The following is a 17,833-nucleotide window of genomic DNA, read 5'->3' on the forward strand; positions in this document are numbered from 1 at the left end:
CGGAGTGTAACGCAACAGACATTAGGAATATCAATTTTAGAGCATAACTTGAAAACAAACAAACAAACAACAACAACAAAACAGGTGTATACACACATGAAAGAATGAATCTACATGGTGTTATGAGCAGAAACCTGAGAGACACATTCCAGGGTCAGAAGGGTGCCCTTGGGACCTTTAATTGTAGGAGGGTGAGGGTGGATCGAAAGGTTTTTTTTGGCATGAATGAGAACAAAGACGCTTGTTCTTGTAACAGAGATGTTTATTTAGACAACTGAATGCATGCCAAAAAGAACTGTGTTACAGCAGTGGTAACTTTCAGCTCTCTCACATTTCTAACTCTGAGGGAAAGACCAGATTAGGGACACAACAAACTTTTGAGCGTTGGTAGGGAACACTATCTTGCCCTAATTTATTGCATTGACACATTACTCTTGTCATGAACTCAGAGGGCGCGGGGAGACAGGAGGTACCATTGTTGAATCAAAGATTAAGGAGCTTGGACCTTAAAACAGCTTTGGCTAGGATATCATGAGTTGTTAATATCACTGTTTAGCAAAATTAATTCACACATTGCGTTGAGGAATTTTTTTTTTCCCTTTCTTTTTTTTTTTTAACCTCTCACACAAAACACGTAAAAAGACAATAAAAAAGATGCACTTACTGTAGGTAGCATTCACATGCAGTATAATGTGTCTTCTCCTCAGACTAGATTTAACATTTTTCTCCACTATTTCTTACAGAAATTCACAGCTAATGTTTTTCAGTTTGGGGAAATTATCTTACACATAATAGCTACTGGATGAAAAATGTTGATGGGATCGGGAGAAAATAAAAGAAGAGGAAAACAGTGAGATGATCTGGTATGAAAGGCAAAAAGAGACAAAATTGTGCTTATTGTTGGTGGAATCTCTGTCAGACGTTTTGTTTAATGAACACGCAAACCCCTGCACTCATGCTTCTAATTCATGTTCAGCTCCCTCAAAAAGGGGGATTCCTTCTTGACACACAGACATCCGGCCACTTGGTCCATCAAAATTGTTTTGTTTTTTTGCTGCTGTTGCCATTGTTTCTCCAATATACCGATGAGCCAAAAATACCATAATATCAAAAATAAATGCAACCCTTTCACAAAACAATGAGCAAATAAATAATAATCAAGTGGTGTTCTTGTACTGTATATGTACTGTATATACACAGAGAGTTACGTTTGTCGTATATATGTACACAAACAACTGGCAGTCTTGTTTCAGACTGGGCTTTTAGCATAGCGGACAACTGGGATTTGTGCCCTATAAATCCCAGAAAAAGCAACAACAAAATAACTTATACACAGAATCCTTGGGAGCAGAAGGGGTTACGCACGCTGAAGACTACTATGTCGCCTGCAATTTTTGCCCCCCAAAAGTAGAAGCACTGGTTTCGAAAGGAAAGCAAATTTTAAAAAAAGTAGTAACTTTTTGCTTTTTAGGAAGGGTGTAAAAAAAAAGAGCCTCTTAAAATAATTAGCTTATTATTAAAACATAACAACAACATGCACGATGCTTTCCGAGCCTCAGTTGGAGAGGGTTATGATGAAGCACTTTTGCACAGTTGCATGACTTTGCAGTGTTTTTTTCATTTCTCCATCTAATAATGCTTCTGTCCTGCGAAAAACACCGGTGCCATCTGTGCACATGTCGAGGCGAACCGCAGCCCCTCTGTGCCCTCCTGTGAGCGTGCTGCTCGTCTTGAATTGAAAGACGACATGAGAGGTTCTATTCTCCTCTCAAGCAGTTCTTCAAAATAAGAGTTTTGAATCCTTTTCTTTTAGCAGTTCTATGCTCAGGTCAAACGGGCCAGCGGCTCGCACTGAATTCCCGCTTCTTTCAACGTCTCCACGGCTGTCCTCCCAGCATGCTATGTCCATTTGCTTACCAACAAACACCTCACTAAACATTTTTTTTGTCCCGGTCTTATTTTAGTAGCTTATGTACAGGAGGTTGAAGTGTCTGCCAGCCAGTATCCCAGGCAACCAGCATATCCTCACACATTTACAGTATGCATTCCAGTTTTTCAGTCCTCTTCTCATCTTTGTCCTTTTCACAGGTTGTGTGCTTTTGTGTCTGAATGAGAGCTTCACTGACGTTACATGTGTGGAGTTCATGTTTCTACCTAAAAAGTGTTTCAGATGTTTTGCTTTTTCTGCTGTTATGGAGAGGTCACTGAATCACACATTGCATCTATAGAACGTATTTGTGTGTTTTTGTGTGGATGCGTGGGTTTGTGCTTGCATGTGTGTCGGTCTGGTATAATGTGTCCTTTTTTTTTCTTTTCTTTTTTTTCAAACGCTGCGTGGAGGTCTTTGAAGCTCATGGGTCCTCCTGTTGCGTCCCTTCTTATTTTCCTGCATCCGTCTCCACTTGGTTGCATGTTGGCTGCTCGCCCGAGATCCCCCTGCGAGCTGAGAACCAGCTAGCCTGGCCTGCCCCTTCTGGCCATTTTGGGTTTTCTGGTTGTTCTTAGGTGCCTCACTGCTCAATATACCCTTTTGGGTATTCTGACTGAGTGTTGGCTCTTCTACTGTTAGAGCTCCAGCCTGATGCCATGGCCGACTGAGAGGTGGACTGGCTTGCTGTTTCTGAGCAGTGGGGGCTAAAGCTCTAGGCTGTAATGCAGAGTTGGACCCGCCTGCGCTGTCAGGCTTGCCCTGACTGTTGCCGTTAGGTGTCTTCACCCTCTTCTGTTTGCGCTCTTTCTTCCACACTCTGTCACAAAACTCCTCCACGCTGTTTAGCTCTGGGTGGTCCAAGAGAGACAGGAAATCTCGGTACCACATCCTGTGCTTGGCCGAGTGACCTGCGCCACCTCCCGCGCCAGGAATTCCAGGCAGGATGTCACCCAATCTCTGGGTGGGGATGACCTGGAGGTTGAGGCGTAGAAGAGGCTGGATAAAGCCGTGTTCCACAGCCTGGCAATGGTAGACCCCGGTGTCAAACTGAGTGAGGCTGCGTATCAGCAGACCTTGGTCTGTACGCAGCACTCGGTCATCTAGCTTTATCTGAAATGAAACAAAGAGGAAGACAAAGAACACAATGGGTGAAAATACTGAAAAAAATAAAGATGGAACATGAGAATGAACCAGAGTTTTTAAACGTACATATTCGATAATCTATATCAGAGATGTCTGACTCAATTAATTCACACTTGTCTTGCACTGCTCAAAACTACCCAAAAATAACCCATTAGAAAAACTCTTTCCAGAAATCATGACCCAGTTACTCAGAAAAATCCATAAAGTTTGATGTGAGAAGTTTTGTGACAGAACTATACAATATTCCTTCTATTAAATTACACCCCCAAACCAATTTCTAATAATCAGATCAGGATTTCTGGAAGGAGATACTGCCATTTACCCCCCTTACATTCAGGGGAAGGGATATATCTCTACAGCTGGTATCACTTAACCGAGGAAAGTCACATCAGAAAAAGAAAACACGTTTTACATTATAATGTCAAATTTGGTCAGGAAAGAAGAAGAACAATGAACAAGGGTTCAAAGGAAATGCCTTGTTTCAGGTCTCACTGAATACATGAGTATTGGTAAGAAAGATTGAAGCAAACTCCAAAGGTTCCTTTCAAGCTAACGCTGCTTCACACTGGAAAAACTGCAGCTACATCAATCACCTGGGCTGTCAGCACAGAGTGATGTTGTCCAGAAAAAGTAGAAGCTGGCTTAAACTTAGCAGCAAATCATGCAGCAAGTGTGGGTGGGCACAGCAAATTCTTATTAGGTTAATTTCTTAGCTGAACACTATTTTTTGCTGAAACAGTAATATCCTTCCATATAAAATTATTAACGGCTGTGTTTCACATTTAATACACCCTCTGACTTGTGGATCTATTACACAGCTGGACTTTTTTGTATCGTATTTCTCTTTGCTTATTGGTACCTAAAATACCACGCCTAGAAAGGCCAGCTATAAAAATACAGCCGCAGTACAAAAGTTAATCTAAACACCCACACCCAGTGGTTTTCACCCTTTTGGGTCTCTGAGGTTAAAGATTAGAAGTGTCATAAGTCACTACATGATGGAGCAGGAAAGGTGGAGCCCTGGATGGAGATATTTTGTCTGAAGAAATCTAACTATGTGTAATATATTTTATAATCATCTAGCAGTATATTAGCAAGTCATCTTAGGCATACACACCTCAAGCTTGCGCTCGTCGTTGGGCTTCTGCAGTTGCCAGTAGATGAGCGCTCTTTGAGACTTGGGGCTGCACTCTAGAAACATACTGCTGTTCTCCACACCAAACACACTCCTGTCCTCCACGCTGTCCCCTAAGCCATCCATGTCATCTGCTCAATGCAAAGCACATGCAGACAGACTAATGAGACGCAAATGGCATGAGGAGGAGACAGTGTGTATGTGCTTGTATGAAATTATTAAGGTACCGTGATGCTGAAGGTCTGAACACTGGGAAAGAGGATCTCCATTTCTGATGTCTTGCCGTCTGGTTCGCCTGTGAAAAAACGACAGTGAAACTGAATGGAAGTGGTGGAAACAGACAGCTATGAGGACCTGTGGAAAACTAAGTAAACTGCATGATTCAGTAGCTTGCAGCACTACCTTTAGCAGCAATAACTAGTTTTCTGTATGACTTCATCAGTCTGTCACATCATTGTGGAGGAATTTTGGCCCACTCTTATTTACAGCACTGTTGCAGTTCATTCAGATTTGTTAGCATTCATTTAGGTCCAGCTCTCTTGAGATCAATTTCAATCAGGTTGAGGGCTGGACTTAGACTGAATCACTGCAACACTTTTCTCTTTTCTTTTTCACCCATTCTGTTACAGATTTGTTGCTATGCTTGGAGTCATTGACCTGTTGGGTGATCTTGTCTCGGCCAAGCTTCAGCTGTCGGACAGATGACCGCACGTTAGCATACCTTAGTACACAGAGGAGTTCATGGGGGACTCAGTGACTGCAAGCTGCTTAAGTCCTGGGGCTGTATAGCAAACCCAAATTAATACCCCACCACCGTGCTGGCTGTTGGTTTATGGTGTTTGCACTGATATGCTGTGTTTGGTTTTCTCCAAACATGGTACTGTGCATTATGGCCAATTCCAGAAGTCTAGTGGTTTGTTCACATGCAATTTTGCAAACCTAAGCTATGCTGTCATGTTCTTTTTAGAGTGAAGAAACTTTCTCCAGGTGATCACACCACACAAGGCATACATATTTGAGTCCTTTTTCAATTGTACTGTTATCATCTTTACTCTCAGTTGGCATGCTAAATGTTAGGGTTGGAGATGTTGCCCTTAAAGTTTTTACAGTTTATCTGAGCCTTGCGAGGTCTGACCTTGGGGTGAATTTGCTGGAAGATTGTGGAATTATGTGGAACCCAACTCTTTTTTGTACATAAATGAGTTTAACTGTACTAATTAAAGTGGATCTGGACAATCCTAAAATGTTTCAATTACTGTCAGTTAACTCTTTTAACCACATGTAACTATTAGCTTCCAATTCCATTGCTGTAAGCTAATACTTGATTTCATAGCTATATAATTACACAAACAGTGAACAGATTTGACCTGCTTCTCCATAACGTTTAGCTAAGAGTTAGCCGACACTGTTAGCTAACAAATTCAACAAATCACTTTTTATCCAAATGCTATTTAGCCTTTAACATACAACATTAGCTAATAGTTAGTTGTACATTTAGCAAAAAACCCCCAACAAAAACATCTTTTTAGTTACTGAATGTGTTGCAACTGTTTCATTTGTTGACCCATGTCATTAGATTTCTGTTTAATTTCTCAGTTTTCTTTATTGCAGGGTTATTACCTTACAATATAAAGCACATTGAGGCCACTGTTGTTGTTATTTGGGGCTATATAAATAAAATTTTATTGAAAATCATTACCCATGCTATCAGGTAAAAACTGTTCAACTGTTTTACAGTAAGTGAGAGATCTTAACCGTTTATTCACTTTGTTTCCATTGCTTTTTTATTTATATCTTCTATGAATTTCTTTTGGCTGCTACTACTTAGTAAATTATACTTTTACTTAACTTATCTAAGATTAGCTTTGCAAGTATCCAGTGGTATATTTGTAACCTGCAGTGTTGGGACTAACGCGTTATTAAGTAACGCGTTACAGTAACTACGTTATTATTGTGGTAACGAGCACGGTAACTAGTTATTATGCCAAAATCAGGAACGCGTTACTCGTTACTGGGATTTAGATTGGCTCGTTACTCGTTACTTCATGTAGTGGCTATCGCGGAGCTTCCACAGATTCAGTAACATTAGAAAGTGGTGGAGGCAGCAGGTGGATGAAGGAAAAGGGACGCAGAAGGAAAAGAGACCCGAGGCGGCCGCCGGTCCAAGTGTGAACTGAACTTCAGGTAAGAAGTTATGACCTGCAGTCTCTCTGGGTCAGATATAAACCGAGTTTAGGTGTAGTTTATTTTCGTTGTGCTGACTTTTTCCGTACTGCGTGCTAGCTAGCATGACGGAGTTTCTATACAGCTGGATGGTGCTATGACGTTAATGATGTTGAACTTTATTTTGTTCATAAGTTATTAGAGTTGCCAACCATCCCGTCTGGTATTCAGAGAAAATATTACGCGTTTCTTATTGAGGTGAAAAGGAACAGTTTGTCCCGTAATTCAGCTACAATGGAAAAGGCACAAAGCTGGATTTATTCTGTGTCTTTGCTGCACAGCTGCCTCTTCTTCTCTCATTCTCCCCCTCCCTCTCCCGTTTCTACTTCAATCATGAAAACTGATCAGTGATCAGCTGATCGGCTCTCTTGTTTGTTTATCGCTCACTTTGCGCCGAAAGAGGAAACCAGCGGATGTCGCGCTAAACAACAGCAACACTTTTAGTATTTAGTATTTAGTATTTATTTATTTATTGTCATTGTCAAGAACAATGAAATTGCGTTTGGGGCTTCCATACAACCCATCCATAAAATCTTACCAAACACTGCAACATTAATATATCACTTTAAGCATGCGCCAAGTCTGAATGAACGCAGTCACATAAATGCGACACCTGCTTGATCAGCTGTTGTTAGAATTTATTTAATATTAATTTCTAGTATCAGCTGATGTTTGCTGGAGCCACAGCTGTAAAAAAGATGCTGGTCATGATATGGTTTGGTTATCTGGTGAGAGGGAAACATGAAGATGAAACCAGGAGATGTCCTTACTGAATCATCAGAGCTGAACAGGTGATGGAGAAACAGGTTTACCTTTTAGGTGACATGAATGAGTTGAAGTTATGAACTGTTTCTGAGAGACAAATAACACCAGGATCCTTTTCTACGTAGCTGACAGCTGGTAACTGTGCAGGGGCGGGTCTAGCAAAGTGTTGCCAGGGGGCCAGGTAGGGCATTAACAGGGAGAGGGGGGCACAAAGAAATACTTTTCTTTCTTATTCTCATTTAAAATGTCTAGCTTTTAAAAAATAATAATCTGAATCTTACAACAAACGATTGATAGATTGATGCATATATACCATCAAAACAGTGTACATCACTGTCACAACAGTGTTTATTTTCATTCAAAGGCTTTATGATTTTTCCTATAATGGTGGGCCGGTCTCTAGTCAAAATGCCCGGGACAATTTTCTGTCCCAGTCCAGCCCTGTATGCAGCTCATCTGCAGTCTGGTGTTACCTACATCTTCCTATTCAGAAGGCAGAATTTCCGAGTTCTGAGTACAATCAAAGCACCACGACTGCAGTTTTTGTGTTGATGTAAAAGGCGCACATGACACTGTGACGTAGGCTAGAATCATGGCAGCAGTCAATGACGGTCCAGGCGTGGGATTTCTCTAGTGGAAATATGCACATTATCCTTTCCTTTCTATTGGTAGGTGGCACAGTGCACTTGTGGCAAGTAAGCAAGCTAGAAGACTGGCAAAGTTATGGAAGCAATACATTAACAAGAGAATTATGAGTAAAACCAAAGTTACTTTCCCTAGTAACTAGTTACTTTGAAAGTAACGAGTAACTTGAAGTAACTGAGTTACTTTTGAGAGAAGTAACTAGTAATGTAACTAAGTTACTATTTTAAAGTAACTTACCCAACACTGGTAACCTGGTTGGGAATCATTGCTGTACATGACAAGTTATTTCTTATGTACTTTTTTATTCTCACCACTTGGGGGCAATGTTTACCCAATTCCCAAGAAAACAGGCACTAACTCAACCTTTAACTCCACTGTTAAATCACATGGATGAAAAAACAAAACAGCAGAATGTAAGAAACATAAACCTGCTGAGCAGTGAAACAGTGCGCTTCATTGCCTTCCGACGAGCCGTTATTATGAAACACATACAGCATTGTTTTGCCCTTGAAACGCCTTGTAAAAGCAGGCCCAGTCTTTGTCCTCTCCATATGAAAAAGTCTACTGTGTGATTTGGCTTTTTAATGCGATGGCAAGGCGTTTTCAAAGTCTGGCTTTACTGACTAGCTGTGAATGGCTCCCTAGTTCCTAGTTGTCATGGTTCAAAAAACGCTGATGGCGGCTGCAAAATTCAAATTGGGTGCGAGCCAAACATGAGGCAAGGGCTGGAAAGAAGAGAAAGAACCAAGGTAGGGATAAAAAGTAGAACCACTGAAGGTTTAAAAAAAAGACTAAACAAACAAACAAACAAACAAAAAAAACAAGATAAAAAATGCTCAGCATGTTTGTGTGAATTCTCCACACAAAATTATGACCACTTACATCCCACTTTTTTCACACGTGTCCCTCGTCTGTACATTTCCTGGGCTAACATTCCTGTCTTTTTTGGCCATCTGAGCACGTGCAAGGTTGGGTGTCTGGTTCTCATTCTGGTAGCGAAAATATTTGCAGTGCAGTGGAGAGCTGAGAGAAGCCTGTCCCCACTTTAAACATGGGGTGTGCCACCTCGTCTGTAATCTTGCCAAGCTGGAGTATACCCACTGGCCTACTTCTGTTGGTGTGAGAAGTTCTAGATGAATGAGACAACGTGGGGGTGTCGCGCCATGTGTGTGTATGGGAGGGTAGTAGTGGTGTAGTGGTCAGCTTAATCCTGCTGGGTACAACAGAGGGTAATTTGAGGGAGTGTATGTTCCTCCTGGCTGAAGGGTGAAGTGGTCAGGCAGCTCCTGGTGGCTATAATTTATTGTGTGTTTGCTTGTCTTTGGATATTTGTGCATATTTCTTAATGCGTCTTGGTTGGTAGGATGATTGAAGCACAACTCAGAACAACTGTTACTGGCTAAGTTGCTGGATTGTACTTTCTTGGAACGCATAATTAGTGCGTATGTGTGTTTAATGACTCAATTTCGTGCTGGTGTAATATTCAGATTACTTCCATGTTTAGAAGTTTTGGCATACAATGGCTATCTGTGTCTGTTTTTTGGGAGTCGCCACACTTACTAATAAGCCAGTGGAGGTCTGACGCTAGAGAAATGAGGCTGCACATCAGGATGCCCTTGAGCATAACATTTAAAACCAATTGTTTTAAAGCCAACCAAAACAGCAGAATGCAGGTGTACTGATAAGTCCCAGGTGTGACTGCATGTGACGACATTAATACAGGATGTTGTTGAAAAGCAGCGTGCATGCTCAGCAAACCCTCCGAGGATACATAAAGGTTAAAGAAGGGTGTTTAGCGATTGCCGGCTCCTACCTCTTGGCAGTAGGAAAGTATCTCGAGCACTCAGCACCGTCCCAGGCGCAGTAAGGGTCTCTGGCCAGGCAGCACTCAGCGCAAGCTTTCCCATACACTTCGCAACGGTGTAAAGACATCTGTGATACACCCAGGGCTGAGCCAAGGTACAGCTGTTGCTGTGGGAGTCAGAGAGAGAGCAAGGATGTAAAAATTAAATGTTCCTGTGCGCCTCAGTTGGAAGGGTTCTTGCAAAAAAGAAGGTGCTTGTGGGTTTAGTTCTCAGTGGGCACATTCTTTGCTTATGGGTAACAGTGTATGTTTAAAGACCGAGAATTTCTCGCTTTTTTGTTTCACGTGGACCTTTACCCTTGTCAACAGCTTTTGGATTAATTACAAAGTGAGAAAGCAAGTTTTTACCTGCTTGGTGGACAGCTCCATAGCAGTGATGGGAGTAGGCTCCTGTACAAAGCAAATAAACCCCATTTAACACCACTTCTACGGACAATATGTGTTTTTATAGGAAGGCTATTAGCACGCAATTACAAAACGTCATACCCTAAAGACAGTCATCTCTTCCAATACAACTTCCTCGAGGTCATGCCAGCTTTCTCTGGGGATCGTAACCACCTTCAGCACTGTTCCTGTATCTGAAATGCAAAAGACAGCATACAGTTAGTGTACATGCAGGCCTGTGCTGGTCATAGATTAACATCCGTGGTGCATGTATGTACGGTTTAAGTAATAGATTAGAAATACGTGTGTGTGCCTTCTTCAAAATACATGTTAAGTGCAAGAAGAAACATGGAAATAGATCAAAAAATTAAAAATGATTAAAATAGATTCTCTGGAATCTTCGACATGCCGGACAAGTGCATTAAGCTTTCCAGCATATTTTCCTTTGTTCAGTCACTTTTCTTTCTGTTTGGTTTTTTTTCCAGTCTTTCTCTGTTCAACGTCCGTGTTCTTTTACTCATCCTAATCTTTCTATTTTATTGCCCAGTCTAAAACACAGCTTGTTCTTTATAACTCTGCAGAGAAAAGCCAGCATCCAGGACTCTCTTCATTGTTGACACTGAGACTGGTGTTTTTCAGTTGCCATTTAATGAAGCTGCCAGGTAAAGGCACTGCGAGGCATCTGTTTGTCAAACTATAGATTCTGATGTGCTCTTTCTCAGATGTGCACAAAGAGGCCTCCCACTTCTCTCTCTATTCTTATTTCCTGGAACAATGATACTCTGTGAGTTTCAAAGAAATGTCTTTTCTTTGTCCATTACAATAATCCAGATGCTCAACTATCCAAACATTTTGCTCCTTTAATCAGTACAACAGTTTTCAGATGTGCTAACATCACTGAGAAAGGGGTTTCCCACCGATCAGTCAGCTTTATAAAGTTGATAAACTGGAATTAAGTACCACAAAGAACCACTGGAACACAGGAGGGGTCTTTGTGTGCCTAGACAGATATTCCATTAAAAATCCCTAATAATTTATGACTAACGGTCCTGTTAGTCGTTAGTTGTCTTTCCCCAAATTTCTGATTATTTTAATCCCATTTTAATTAAAAACAAATTGAGCTCAGTGGTTCAGGCCAAGAAGTTAATTGGAATCAACTGGTACATCAACTGATACTAATGCCATGTGATGGCTCATGATGATATCCTTTTACACACTCGGGTTGCAATCTCAAAAAGTGAAATTTGGATTCTGCAAGCTGCTTTGAAACCCATCTTCACCCAAGCTCCCCCTATTTCAACATAGACATTTGTTAGTGAGATCAAGCTTTTTAAGAGTATTAGATACTGATGCCAGTACACTGTAAATAAAAATAAAATTGAAAAATTAATTAAAAGTCAGTTAAAAAAAAAGAAAAATATTATTGTAATTTTCAGTGTCTGTTTTTGAGTGGAAATATCTGTAAAAATCTATCTGTGGTTAAAAATGTCTTTAATTTTAAAACAATACACTGGATTTTATTTGAACAGATTTTGTTTGCAGTATATGCCAAAAGTACCTATGGCGGACCACCCTGAAATAAACATATAGAAGCAGTATATTTATTGCAGTGTCATCTGTTGCATACCTGTGCCAATGAACATGACATCATATTGCCCATCCTCTGCCTCCACTTTGTCCACCACCAGCTGGGTAAACTGGTAGTCCACGTCTGTGCGTACCATTATGGGTCGTCCCCCTATTGGGTGCACCGGGTTGTACATGGCAGGGTGACCCCTGGCGAAGGTGATGACATCATCCGGAAGGTCCTTCGTAGAATCGAAACCTCCAAATGTCTTGCTGGGGCACTGAGATCAAGACGTGATATGTTTGTTTCTTCTAATATCGTCTTATAATGTCTCATTATTACTTAAAAATTTACAACATTTTTGCTAAATTGCCTTACAGTTCCAGGGCGAGGGTAGGGCACCCTCCCTTGGAAGGGCACCCACTGGTAGTTGGGTCCATCTCTGTGGGCATAGGGACCCAGGAAAACCCTCCTGATGTCTGCCATGTTGTACATACACACCGCTGAGCCTTTAAATATGTTACTGTGGAAGGAGAGAAAAAGAAATAAATCCAGAAGGGGTGAGTTTAAGGATCAAGAGGGGTAGGAAGCAAGAGGGTGGTGAAATAAAAGAGATGACAGAGACAAACAAAGGGGATTCATAAATGATCGGTCACAAGACAGGGATTAGGAGCTTGTTAAAAACTGAAGAAAGACAACAAAATGACCCATCATCGCACAAAGACAGAGCGGAGCAAAGTTGTCATTACTTGAGTACAGCAATGACAGATTGGAACGTCTCTCTGATTGCTTCCAGCCTCTTGAGAACAGACAGGAATTTGGGCACACCACCAACAAACCAGGAGACCTGGTTCAGAGCATATTTGAAATCCCCTCCAATATTTTGTGAGCATTTGTTTGAGCCAGATGGGTGGATTTTGCTTTCACAAGGAAAGCAGGCAAGGTCGATCAATCATGCTAAAAAAAAAGGGAAGTGATGTGGATTTTATTTTTTCAATTTAAGCTCTTTCGCGGGTCATCCAGAAGACAGCAGTTTGAGTCGTGAGTCATTAAATGGGAGAATCGGGGAGTTTCACATGAATATTCCAACATGCATACTCCACAAGAGTTATTAAATATTCTTGTGGAGATTATGACAGAATAAGCACGATGCTTGCAGTCTTTGGAGAGCGTGAAGTCTATAAACCTTCCGTCATATCTATTCATCTATTTCACAGTTTTATAGATTTAGAATTATTTACTTTATGAGGATAAATGCCCCCCAAATAATCATTCATTTACTTTCCAGGTGTCACATTTTACAATTACAGATTTTCTTTTGGACAGCAAATCTCCTTCACTTGCAGGAACCGAATGCTTCAAAATGATTCGAGATGTCCTTTGTCTTGCTGACTGCAATGGGAAGTTGTATCAGCCTAATTAGGGATGTGGCTGGCAAACACACAGCCGACAGTACTCCACAAAGCATGGAAGATGAATGGATTAGCATTTGAAAATGTTAATTACAGAGAAATTCAATTAACTCCAGGGGCAAAAAAAAGACGCTCCAATATCTGTGCTTATGAAGAAGGGTGAAAATGTGTTTGTGCAGATACACACAGACACACAGAAAGAGGCATGCAAATTCACCCCTAGAATGCACACGCACACACACACACACACACACACACACACACACACACACACACACACAGAGGTACACAATCAGACACTGATCTGTCAGTGGCAGCTTCTTTGTGCCTCATTAAGCAGTGATATTAAAAGCCGGTCCCTCTGAATCTCTGCTCTATTCATCTCTGAAAACCGGCCACTTAGAAAACCAATTAAACCACTCTAATTCCTCAATGCCCCATAATTGAATTTTAAAGTGTACGCGTGTGTGTGCGTGCGTGTGTGGGCAGACGTGGATACGTGGGTGTACGCCCACCAGCGCCCACCAACCTCTGGGTTTTAATACATCCCTGAAAGCAGTGAAAAGCCAAACAGGTCTGGTAAAGCAAGGCGCCTGTCACCATGCGTTAGCCTGCACCGCTCCTCTATTCAGCTCGTCTTATCATTAGCAGTGATTGATGAAGCAGTGCAGAAACAGTACCGGACACACACACACACACACACACACACACACACACACACACACACACACACACACACACACACACACACACACACCATCTTCATCATCACGATAAGTGCCACCATCTGTGCCATTTCAACTCACTTATCTGCCCTGCCCCATGCCTTCACCTCTCCACATGCTTCAGTAGAGACACACCCGGCTTCTGAAAACCCCATTCGAAGCTGGGGCGGTGGCCGAGGGGGGTGGGAGGAAAAAAAACAACAACAACAAAAACCCCCCGTGGATTTCTGTTAAGTGAATATCATGTTTCTCTCGCTCCCTCCTGCTCCATAATCTGATTTTCCTACAAGCCTGCCAAGGTTTCAGTGAAAAACAGGACAGGTAGTGAGGAATTGGGGAATCGGATAAAAGCAATCTCCAAATCTGAGACGAGGGGAGGGCTACCCTCGGAGAGAAAAGCATCCGTGAGACACCTGTAAGTGGATTACGAGAGCGCCGTCTGGGAATTTGACAGAGGCGCACTTGGTCGCTTGCATCGTGCCGTGCCATTTAAAATGGTTAGGAAATTACAGATAAAGGGGCAGGATAAAGGAGGAGAAAAGAAAGGCTTCTTGAAAAGAAATACGAGGCGCGTGTTTTTCAAATGCAGAGGATGAAACCTATACAGGAAGGCTGACCGTTGAAATAATCGAGTCTTTCTGATCTCTTAGCAACACATCAACAAAACAATTCTGATACTACCAGCATCTGTCACGCAGTTTGAACATTTGAAACCCTTGCATGCTCACTTTGGAGGTCAAGGGCAAAAGACTGTACCTGGATGTGGTGAATACGGCGTAGATAACTGGATTCTTTGGGTCCTTGGAGCTCATGAGAAACACGTCCTCTAAACAGCGAGAAGAATAATGTGTGAAGGTGAAGCTCTGAGGTGAGGTCACATCGAACAAAGACACAAATAAATAAAATAAAAACGCACTTACGCAGTTCGTCGAAATGTGTGTCAATGCCATTGACGCCAGGAACCGCGCATATTAGCCGCGCTTTGAGAAAAGTGGTCCATTTGTTGACCAGGCTCCTGTGACCTCCCATGTCATTCTGCAACAACATTTGAAGTGCTGTCAGCTCAAACCTCCGTATGCACTTTTGTTAGTAAGGTCCTTGCAAATATCACATTTATTAAAAATGTTACAGAAGTATTAAGTTTCTGATTATAAAACATATTGCAGTAATAAAAATAGGACTGCAGTCTCCTTCTATATTGTATCATGTGTGAAGTTTTGTGATAATATCGTATTGTGGGGCGTTGTGTCTGAAGATTCCCACCTCTAACTTATACTATATAAGGCATTTATAAGGAAGGTAAAGGTTAACTATGGGCATATGATCGTTAACTTTTTTTCAGCAACTATGACTCTGGCTGTTCATTATTACTTTGATTTTCTCATTAGGACACGTACATGTTAATAACTGGCTTTTTAAGGGCTTATAAACTGATAACTAAGGCACATTATAAGAAGTATGCTACTTTTTTGTGTAACAGAATCGTATTGACACCACATCACACTGTTATAACAGTTTTGTGGGGTTGTGTGTGATGTTACCTTACACAGTTGTCCTATTCTGGCAATAGTAGCTTTCCCAGTGTGCTCCCCGTCCATGGCGTTCTCTTTGAAAAACAGGAAGATCTTGTCATCTTCGGGGTTGTCACTCTCAGGGATCAGGTGTATGCCTACGAATCTGGGATCTACAAGAAAGAAAATAGAGGAAAAATAAACAAATAAAGCACATAAACTTTGTTCACACTCATAAACTCACCCCAGCAGACACACAAATACAATTTTACAATCCAACCTCTGCCCCGGTGACAATCATTTCACCCCTATTTTACACCTCTGTAACCAATCCCCCCCCCACGATATTCTCCAGTCACGGCTCGGTAATAGCAGCCCGTCACTTTACACCATGGTGTTATAGTATGTGACTTTACCTCAAGTGAGCGCTCCAAATCCAAATCCCACATAAACCCTGTCTCTAGACCACATCCTCGCAAACACACATGGCTCTGATTGTCCCGGGTAACACTTGAATAAATTTATCCCGACTTTAAGCGCAAGAGGAAATCAAAGCTAAACGTAGGAGCCAAGGCCTTAGGGCTGGGATCTTTTGGCATAAAGGGGGCGTAGGAATCGAGGAAAAGTCGCCGCAGTGAGCCTACGTCCAAAAGCTCGGGGGTTTAAGCGGAGAGAAACAAGCAGTGCCATGTTACACCTCCATGGGCGTTTCAGATATAGAGTAGCTGTGAAAAAGGAGCATGTGGCCAAAGTGGGAGGCAGATTTATAAGGGTTGCGCAGGTGCGAGACCTCTGCTGTGAATTGTGTGTACCCCCAACCTGCACACACTTCATACTTCCATCATGAATGTTTGCCCTTATATGCAGACCACCATAAATTTGTGTGCGCACACCACAGATAAAACAAAACCAAGCTGCTGACCACTGAAGTCATACCACTGATTACCTATAATCCAAACAAAAAGCTGCTTTATTCAAAGGAAATCCAACCATCCATATAAGCAAGAGGTCATTAAAATGTGAAGGAATGCGTAAATGAATCTGGACTACCAAACTACAGTTTAACCCCAAATCCTTTTAGAATCAGCTGCTATTAGGGATTCATTCCCTGGTTTCTCTCTTGATACATTTGAGTACCATATAACCTTGTTGATAAAGCCTCAATAGAATATCTCCACCCCGGTAATCCATGCAATTACAATCCCCTCATTGTGCAGAAGACGCTGGATTCTGCCGAGCTGAATGGATACAATCCCCAGCGTATTTGTTTGAACAAGGTGAAAGATCGATGAGGATTAACGCTATAACAATGACTTCCTCGGTTTATACTGCTCTTTATTAATATGTCACAGTAATCAGCACTGGCGAGACCAGTGTTTGTGATTTTTGATGGTGCCTGGGGAGGGGGACGTGGGCGGTTGAGGGGGACTGGGAGGAATTCGACTCCACTACAGGAGGAAAACAGCTAAGAGCGGATTAGTTCTGTGGGAAAGAGGGGGGGGGGGGGGGGGGGGGGGGGGATGGCACAGCTTGAGGGAAAGGTTCAAACTGACCTTTTGTGGCTCCCTAAGTCCTCTGCGGTGCCGAAAGATAGCCAGACAGACTGAGCAGTCAATAACCCTCACTGCAGCGCTAATCTTGCTAGCACAGGCAAATCCACTGACTTTGTGAATGGGCTCTGATATCTGATGTCTGCACATGAATGGAAATGATTGGAGACTTGAGGCTTGCGAGAGAATTTAATGTCTCAAAGTCTGCTGAAAAGCTCAATGGTATACTTTTCCAAATAATGGCCAATGACAGGGATTTCCATGCAGCTTTTAGGGAAAGGTTGAGGTCTATAGAGACCACAATGGTCTAATTTTACCTTAATAGCAAAGTATTTTGAGTCATGTTATCTAGTTTTTGCAGTCTCAAGTGGTTTATACTTAACTGTTGCTACTAGGAATAAATATAATTGAGAAGTGTTCAGCAGAATACACCATGATGAAAAATTCAACTGCTGAATTGAACATGAGAAACAAAAGAATTCACTCTTAGCTCATCTTCTACGATTTTATTTTATTTTTTTTTTACCATTCAGCCATCTTGAATCATGCTGCTCTGTTCTGATTGGATGATGATCTCCCAGCGTACGGAAAATGGCAAAGTCCCTTCCCATGAAGTCAGCAGATGTGCCCGAGTACAGCTCTCCATCTGCCAGCGAGAAAGGATAGTTAGGAACACATGACCAGCTCTGAAGTGACTGCGTCCTCCCTGGAAGTAATAAAAGCACACATCAAACTTACCAAGGAGAAGTGAGGCTGAGAGCATTTTGGGGTCGTAGGGGCTTTTCCCGCGGCCGTTCTCAAATTGTGAGGCCAGTCGGAAGATGTTGTCCTGCGGTGGGAAAAGGTCAAAGATCGAAATGAGGGCAGTGAAAGCCACAACGAGCATGGTTAAAGGTACATTTATAGCACGTGTTTCAAGTTACCATACATTCTCATTATAGCGCGCTACTTTGGGGGAGTGGGATGCAAAAAAACACTT

The 17,833-nt window shown here is 41.9% G+C and overlaps 1 protein-coding gene across 1 annotated transcript in view; it reads right to left on the reverse strand.

The window, feature by feature from the left end:
- Positions 1-286: 286 nt before the first annotated feature.
- The window catches only part of sema3aa (sema domain, immunoglobulin domain (Ig), short basic domain, secreted, (semaphorin) 3Aa), a 37,627-nt gene continuing 20,080 nt past the window's right edge, over positions 287-17,833 (reverse strand). The window contains exons 5-17 of the mRNA XM_085376823.1: positions 17,593-17,683; positions 17,381-17,500; positions 15,335-15,477; positions 14,714-14,828; positions 14,550-14,619; positions 12,035-12,179; positions 11,717-11,936; positions 10,192-10,283; positions 10,054-10,095; positions 9,655-9,812; positions 4,436-4,503; positions 4,191-4,339; positions 287-3,040 (exon numbers count right to left, since the gene is read on the reverse strand). Coding sequence (XP_085232949.1) covers positions 2,324-3,040; positions 4,191-4,339; positions 4,436-4,503; positions 9,655-9,812; positions 10,054-10,095; positions 10,192-10,283; positions 11,717-11,936; positions 12,035-12,179; positions 14,550-14,619; positions 14,714-14,828; positions 15,335-15,477; positions 17,381-17,500; positions 17,593-17,683 — 2,130 coding nt within the window. The 3' untranslated portion in view covers positions 287-2,323. The remainder of the gene's footprint in view (positions 3,041-4,190; positions 4,340-4,435; positions 4,504-9,654; positions 9,813-10,053; positions 10,096-10,191; positions 10,284-11,716; positions 11,937-12,034; positions 12,180-14,549; positions 14,620-14,713; positions 14,829-15,334; positions 15,478-17,380; positions 17,501-17,592; positions 17,684-17,833) is intronic.

This window comes from Diplotaxodon limnothrissa, linkage group LG17 (assembly GCF_057381915.1).
Source record: "Diplotaxodon limnothrissa isolate DT_005_m linkage group LG17, D_limnothrissa_male_GT1.1, whole genome shotgun sequence".
In the NCBI taxonomy this organism is placed as follows: domain Eukaryota; kingdom Metazoa; phylum Chordata; class Actinopteri; order Cichliformes; family Cichlidae; genus Diplotaxodon; species Diplotaxodon limnothrissa.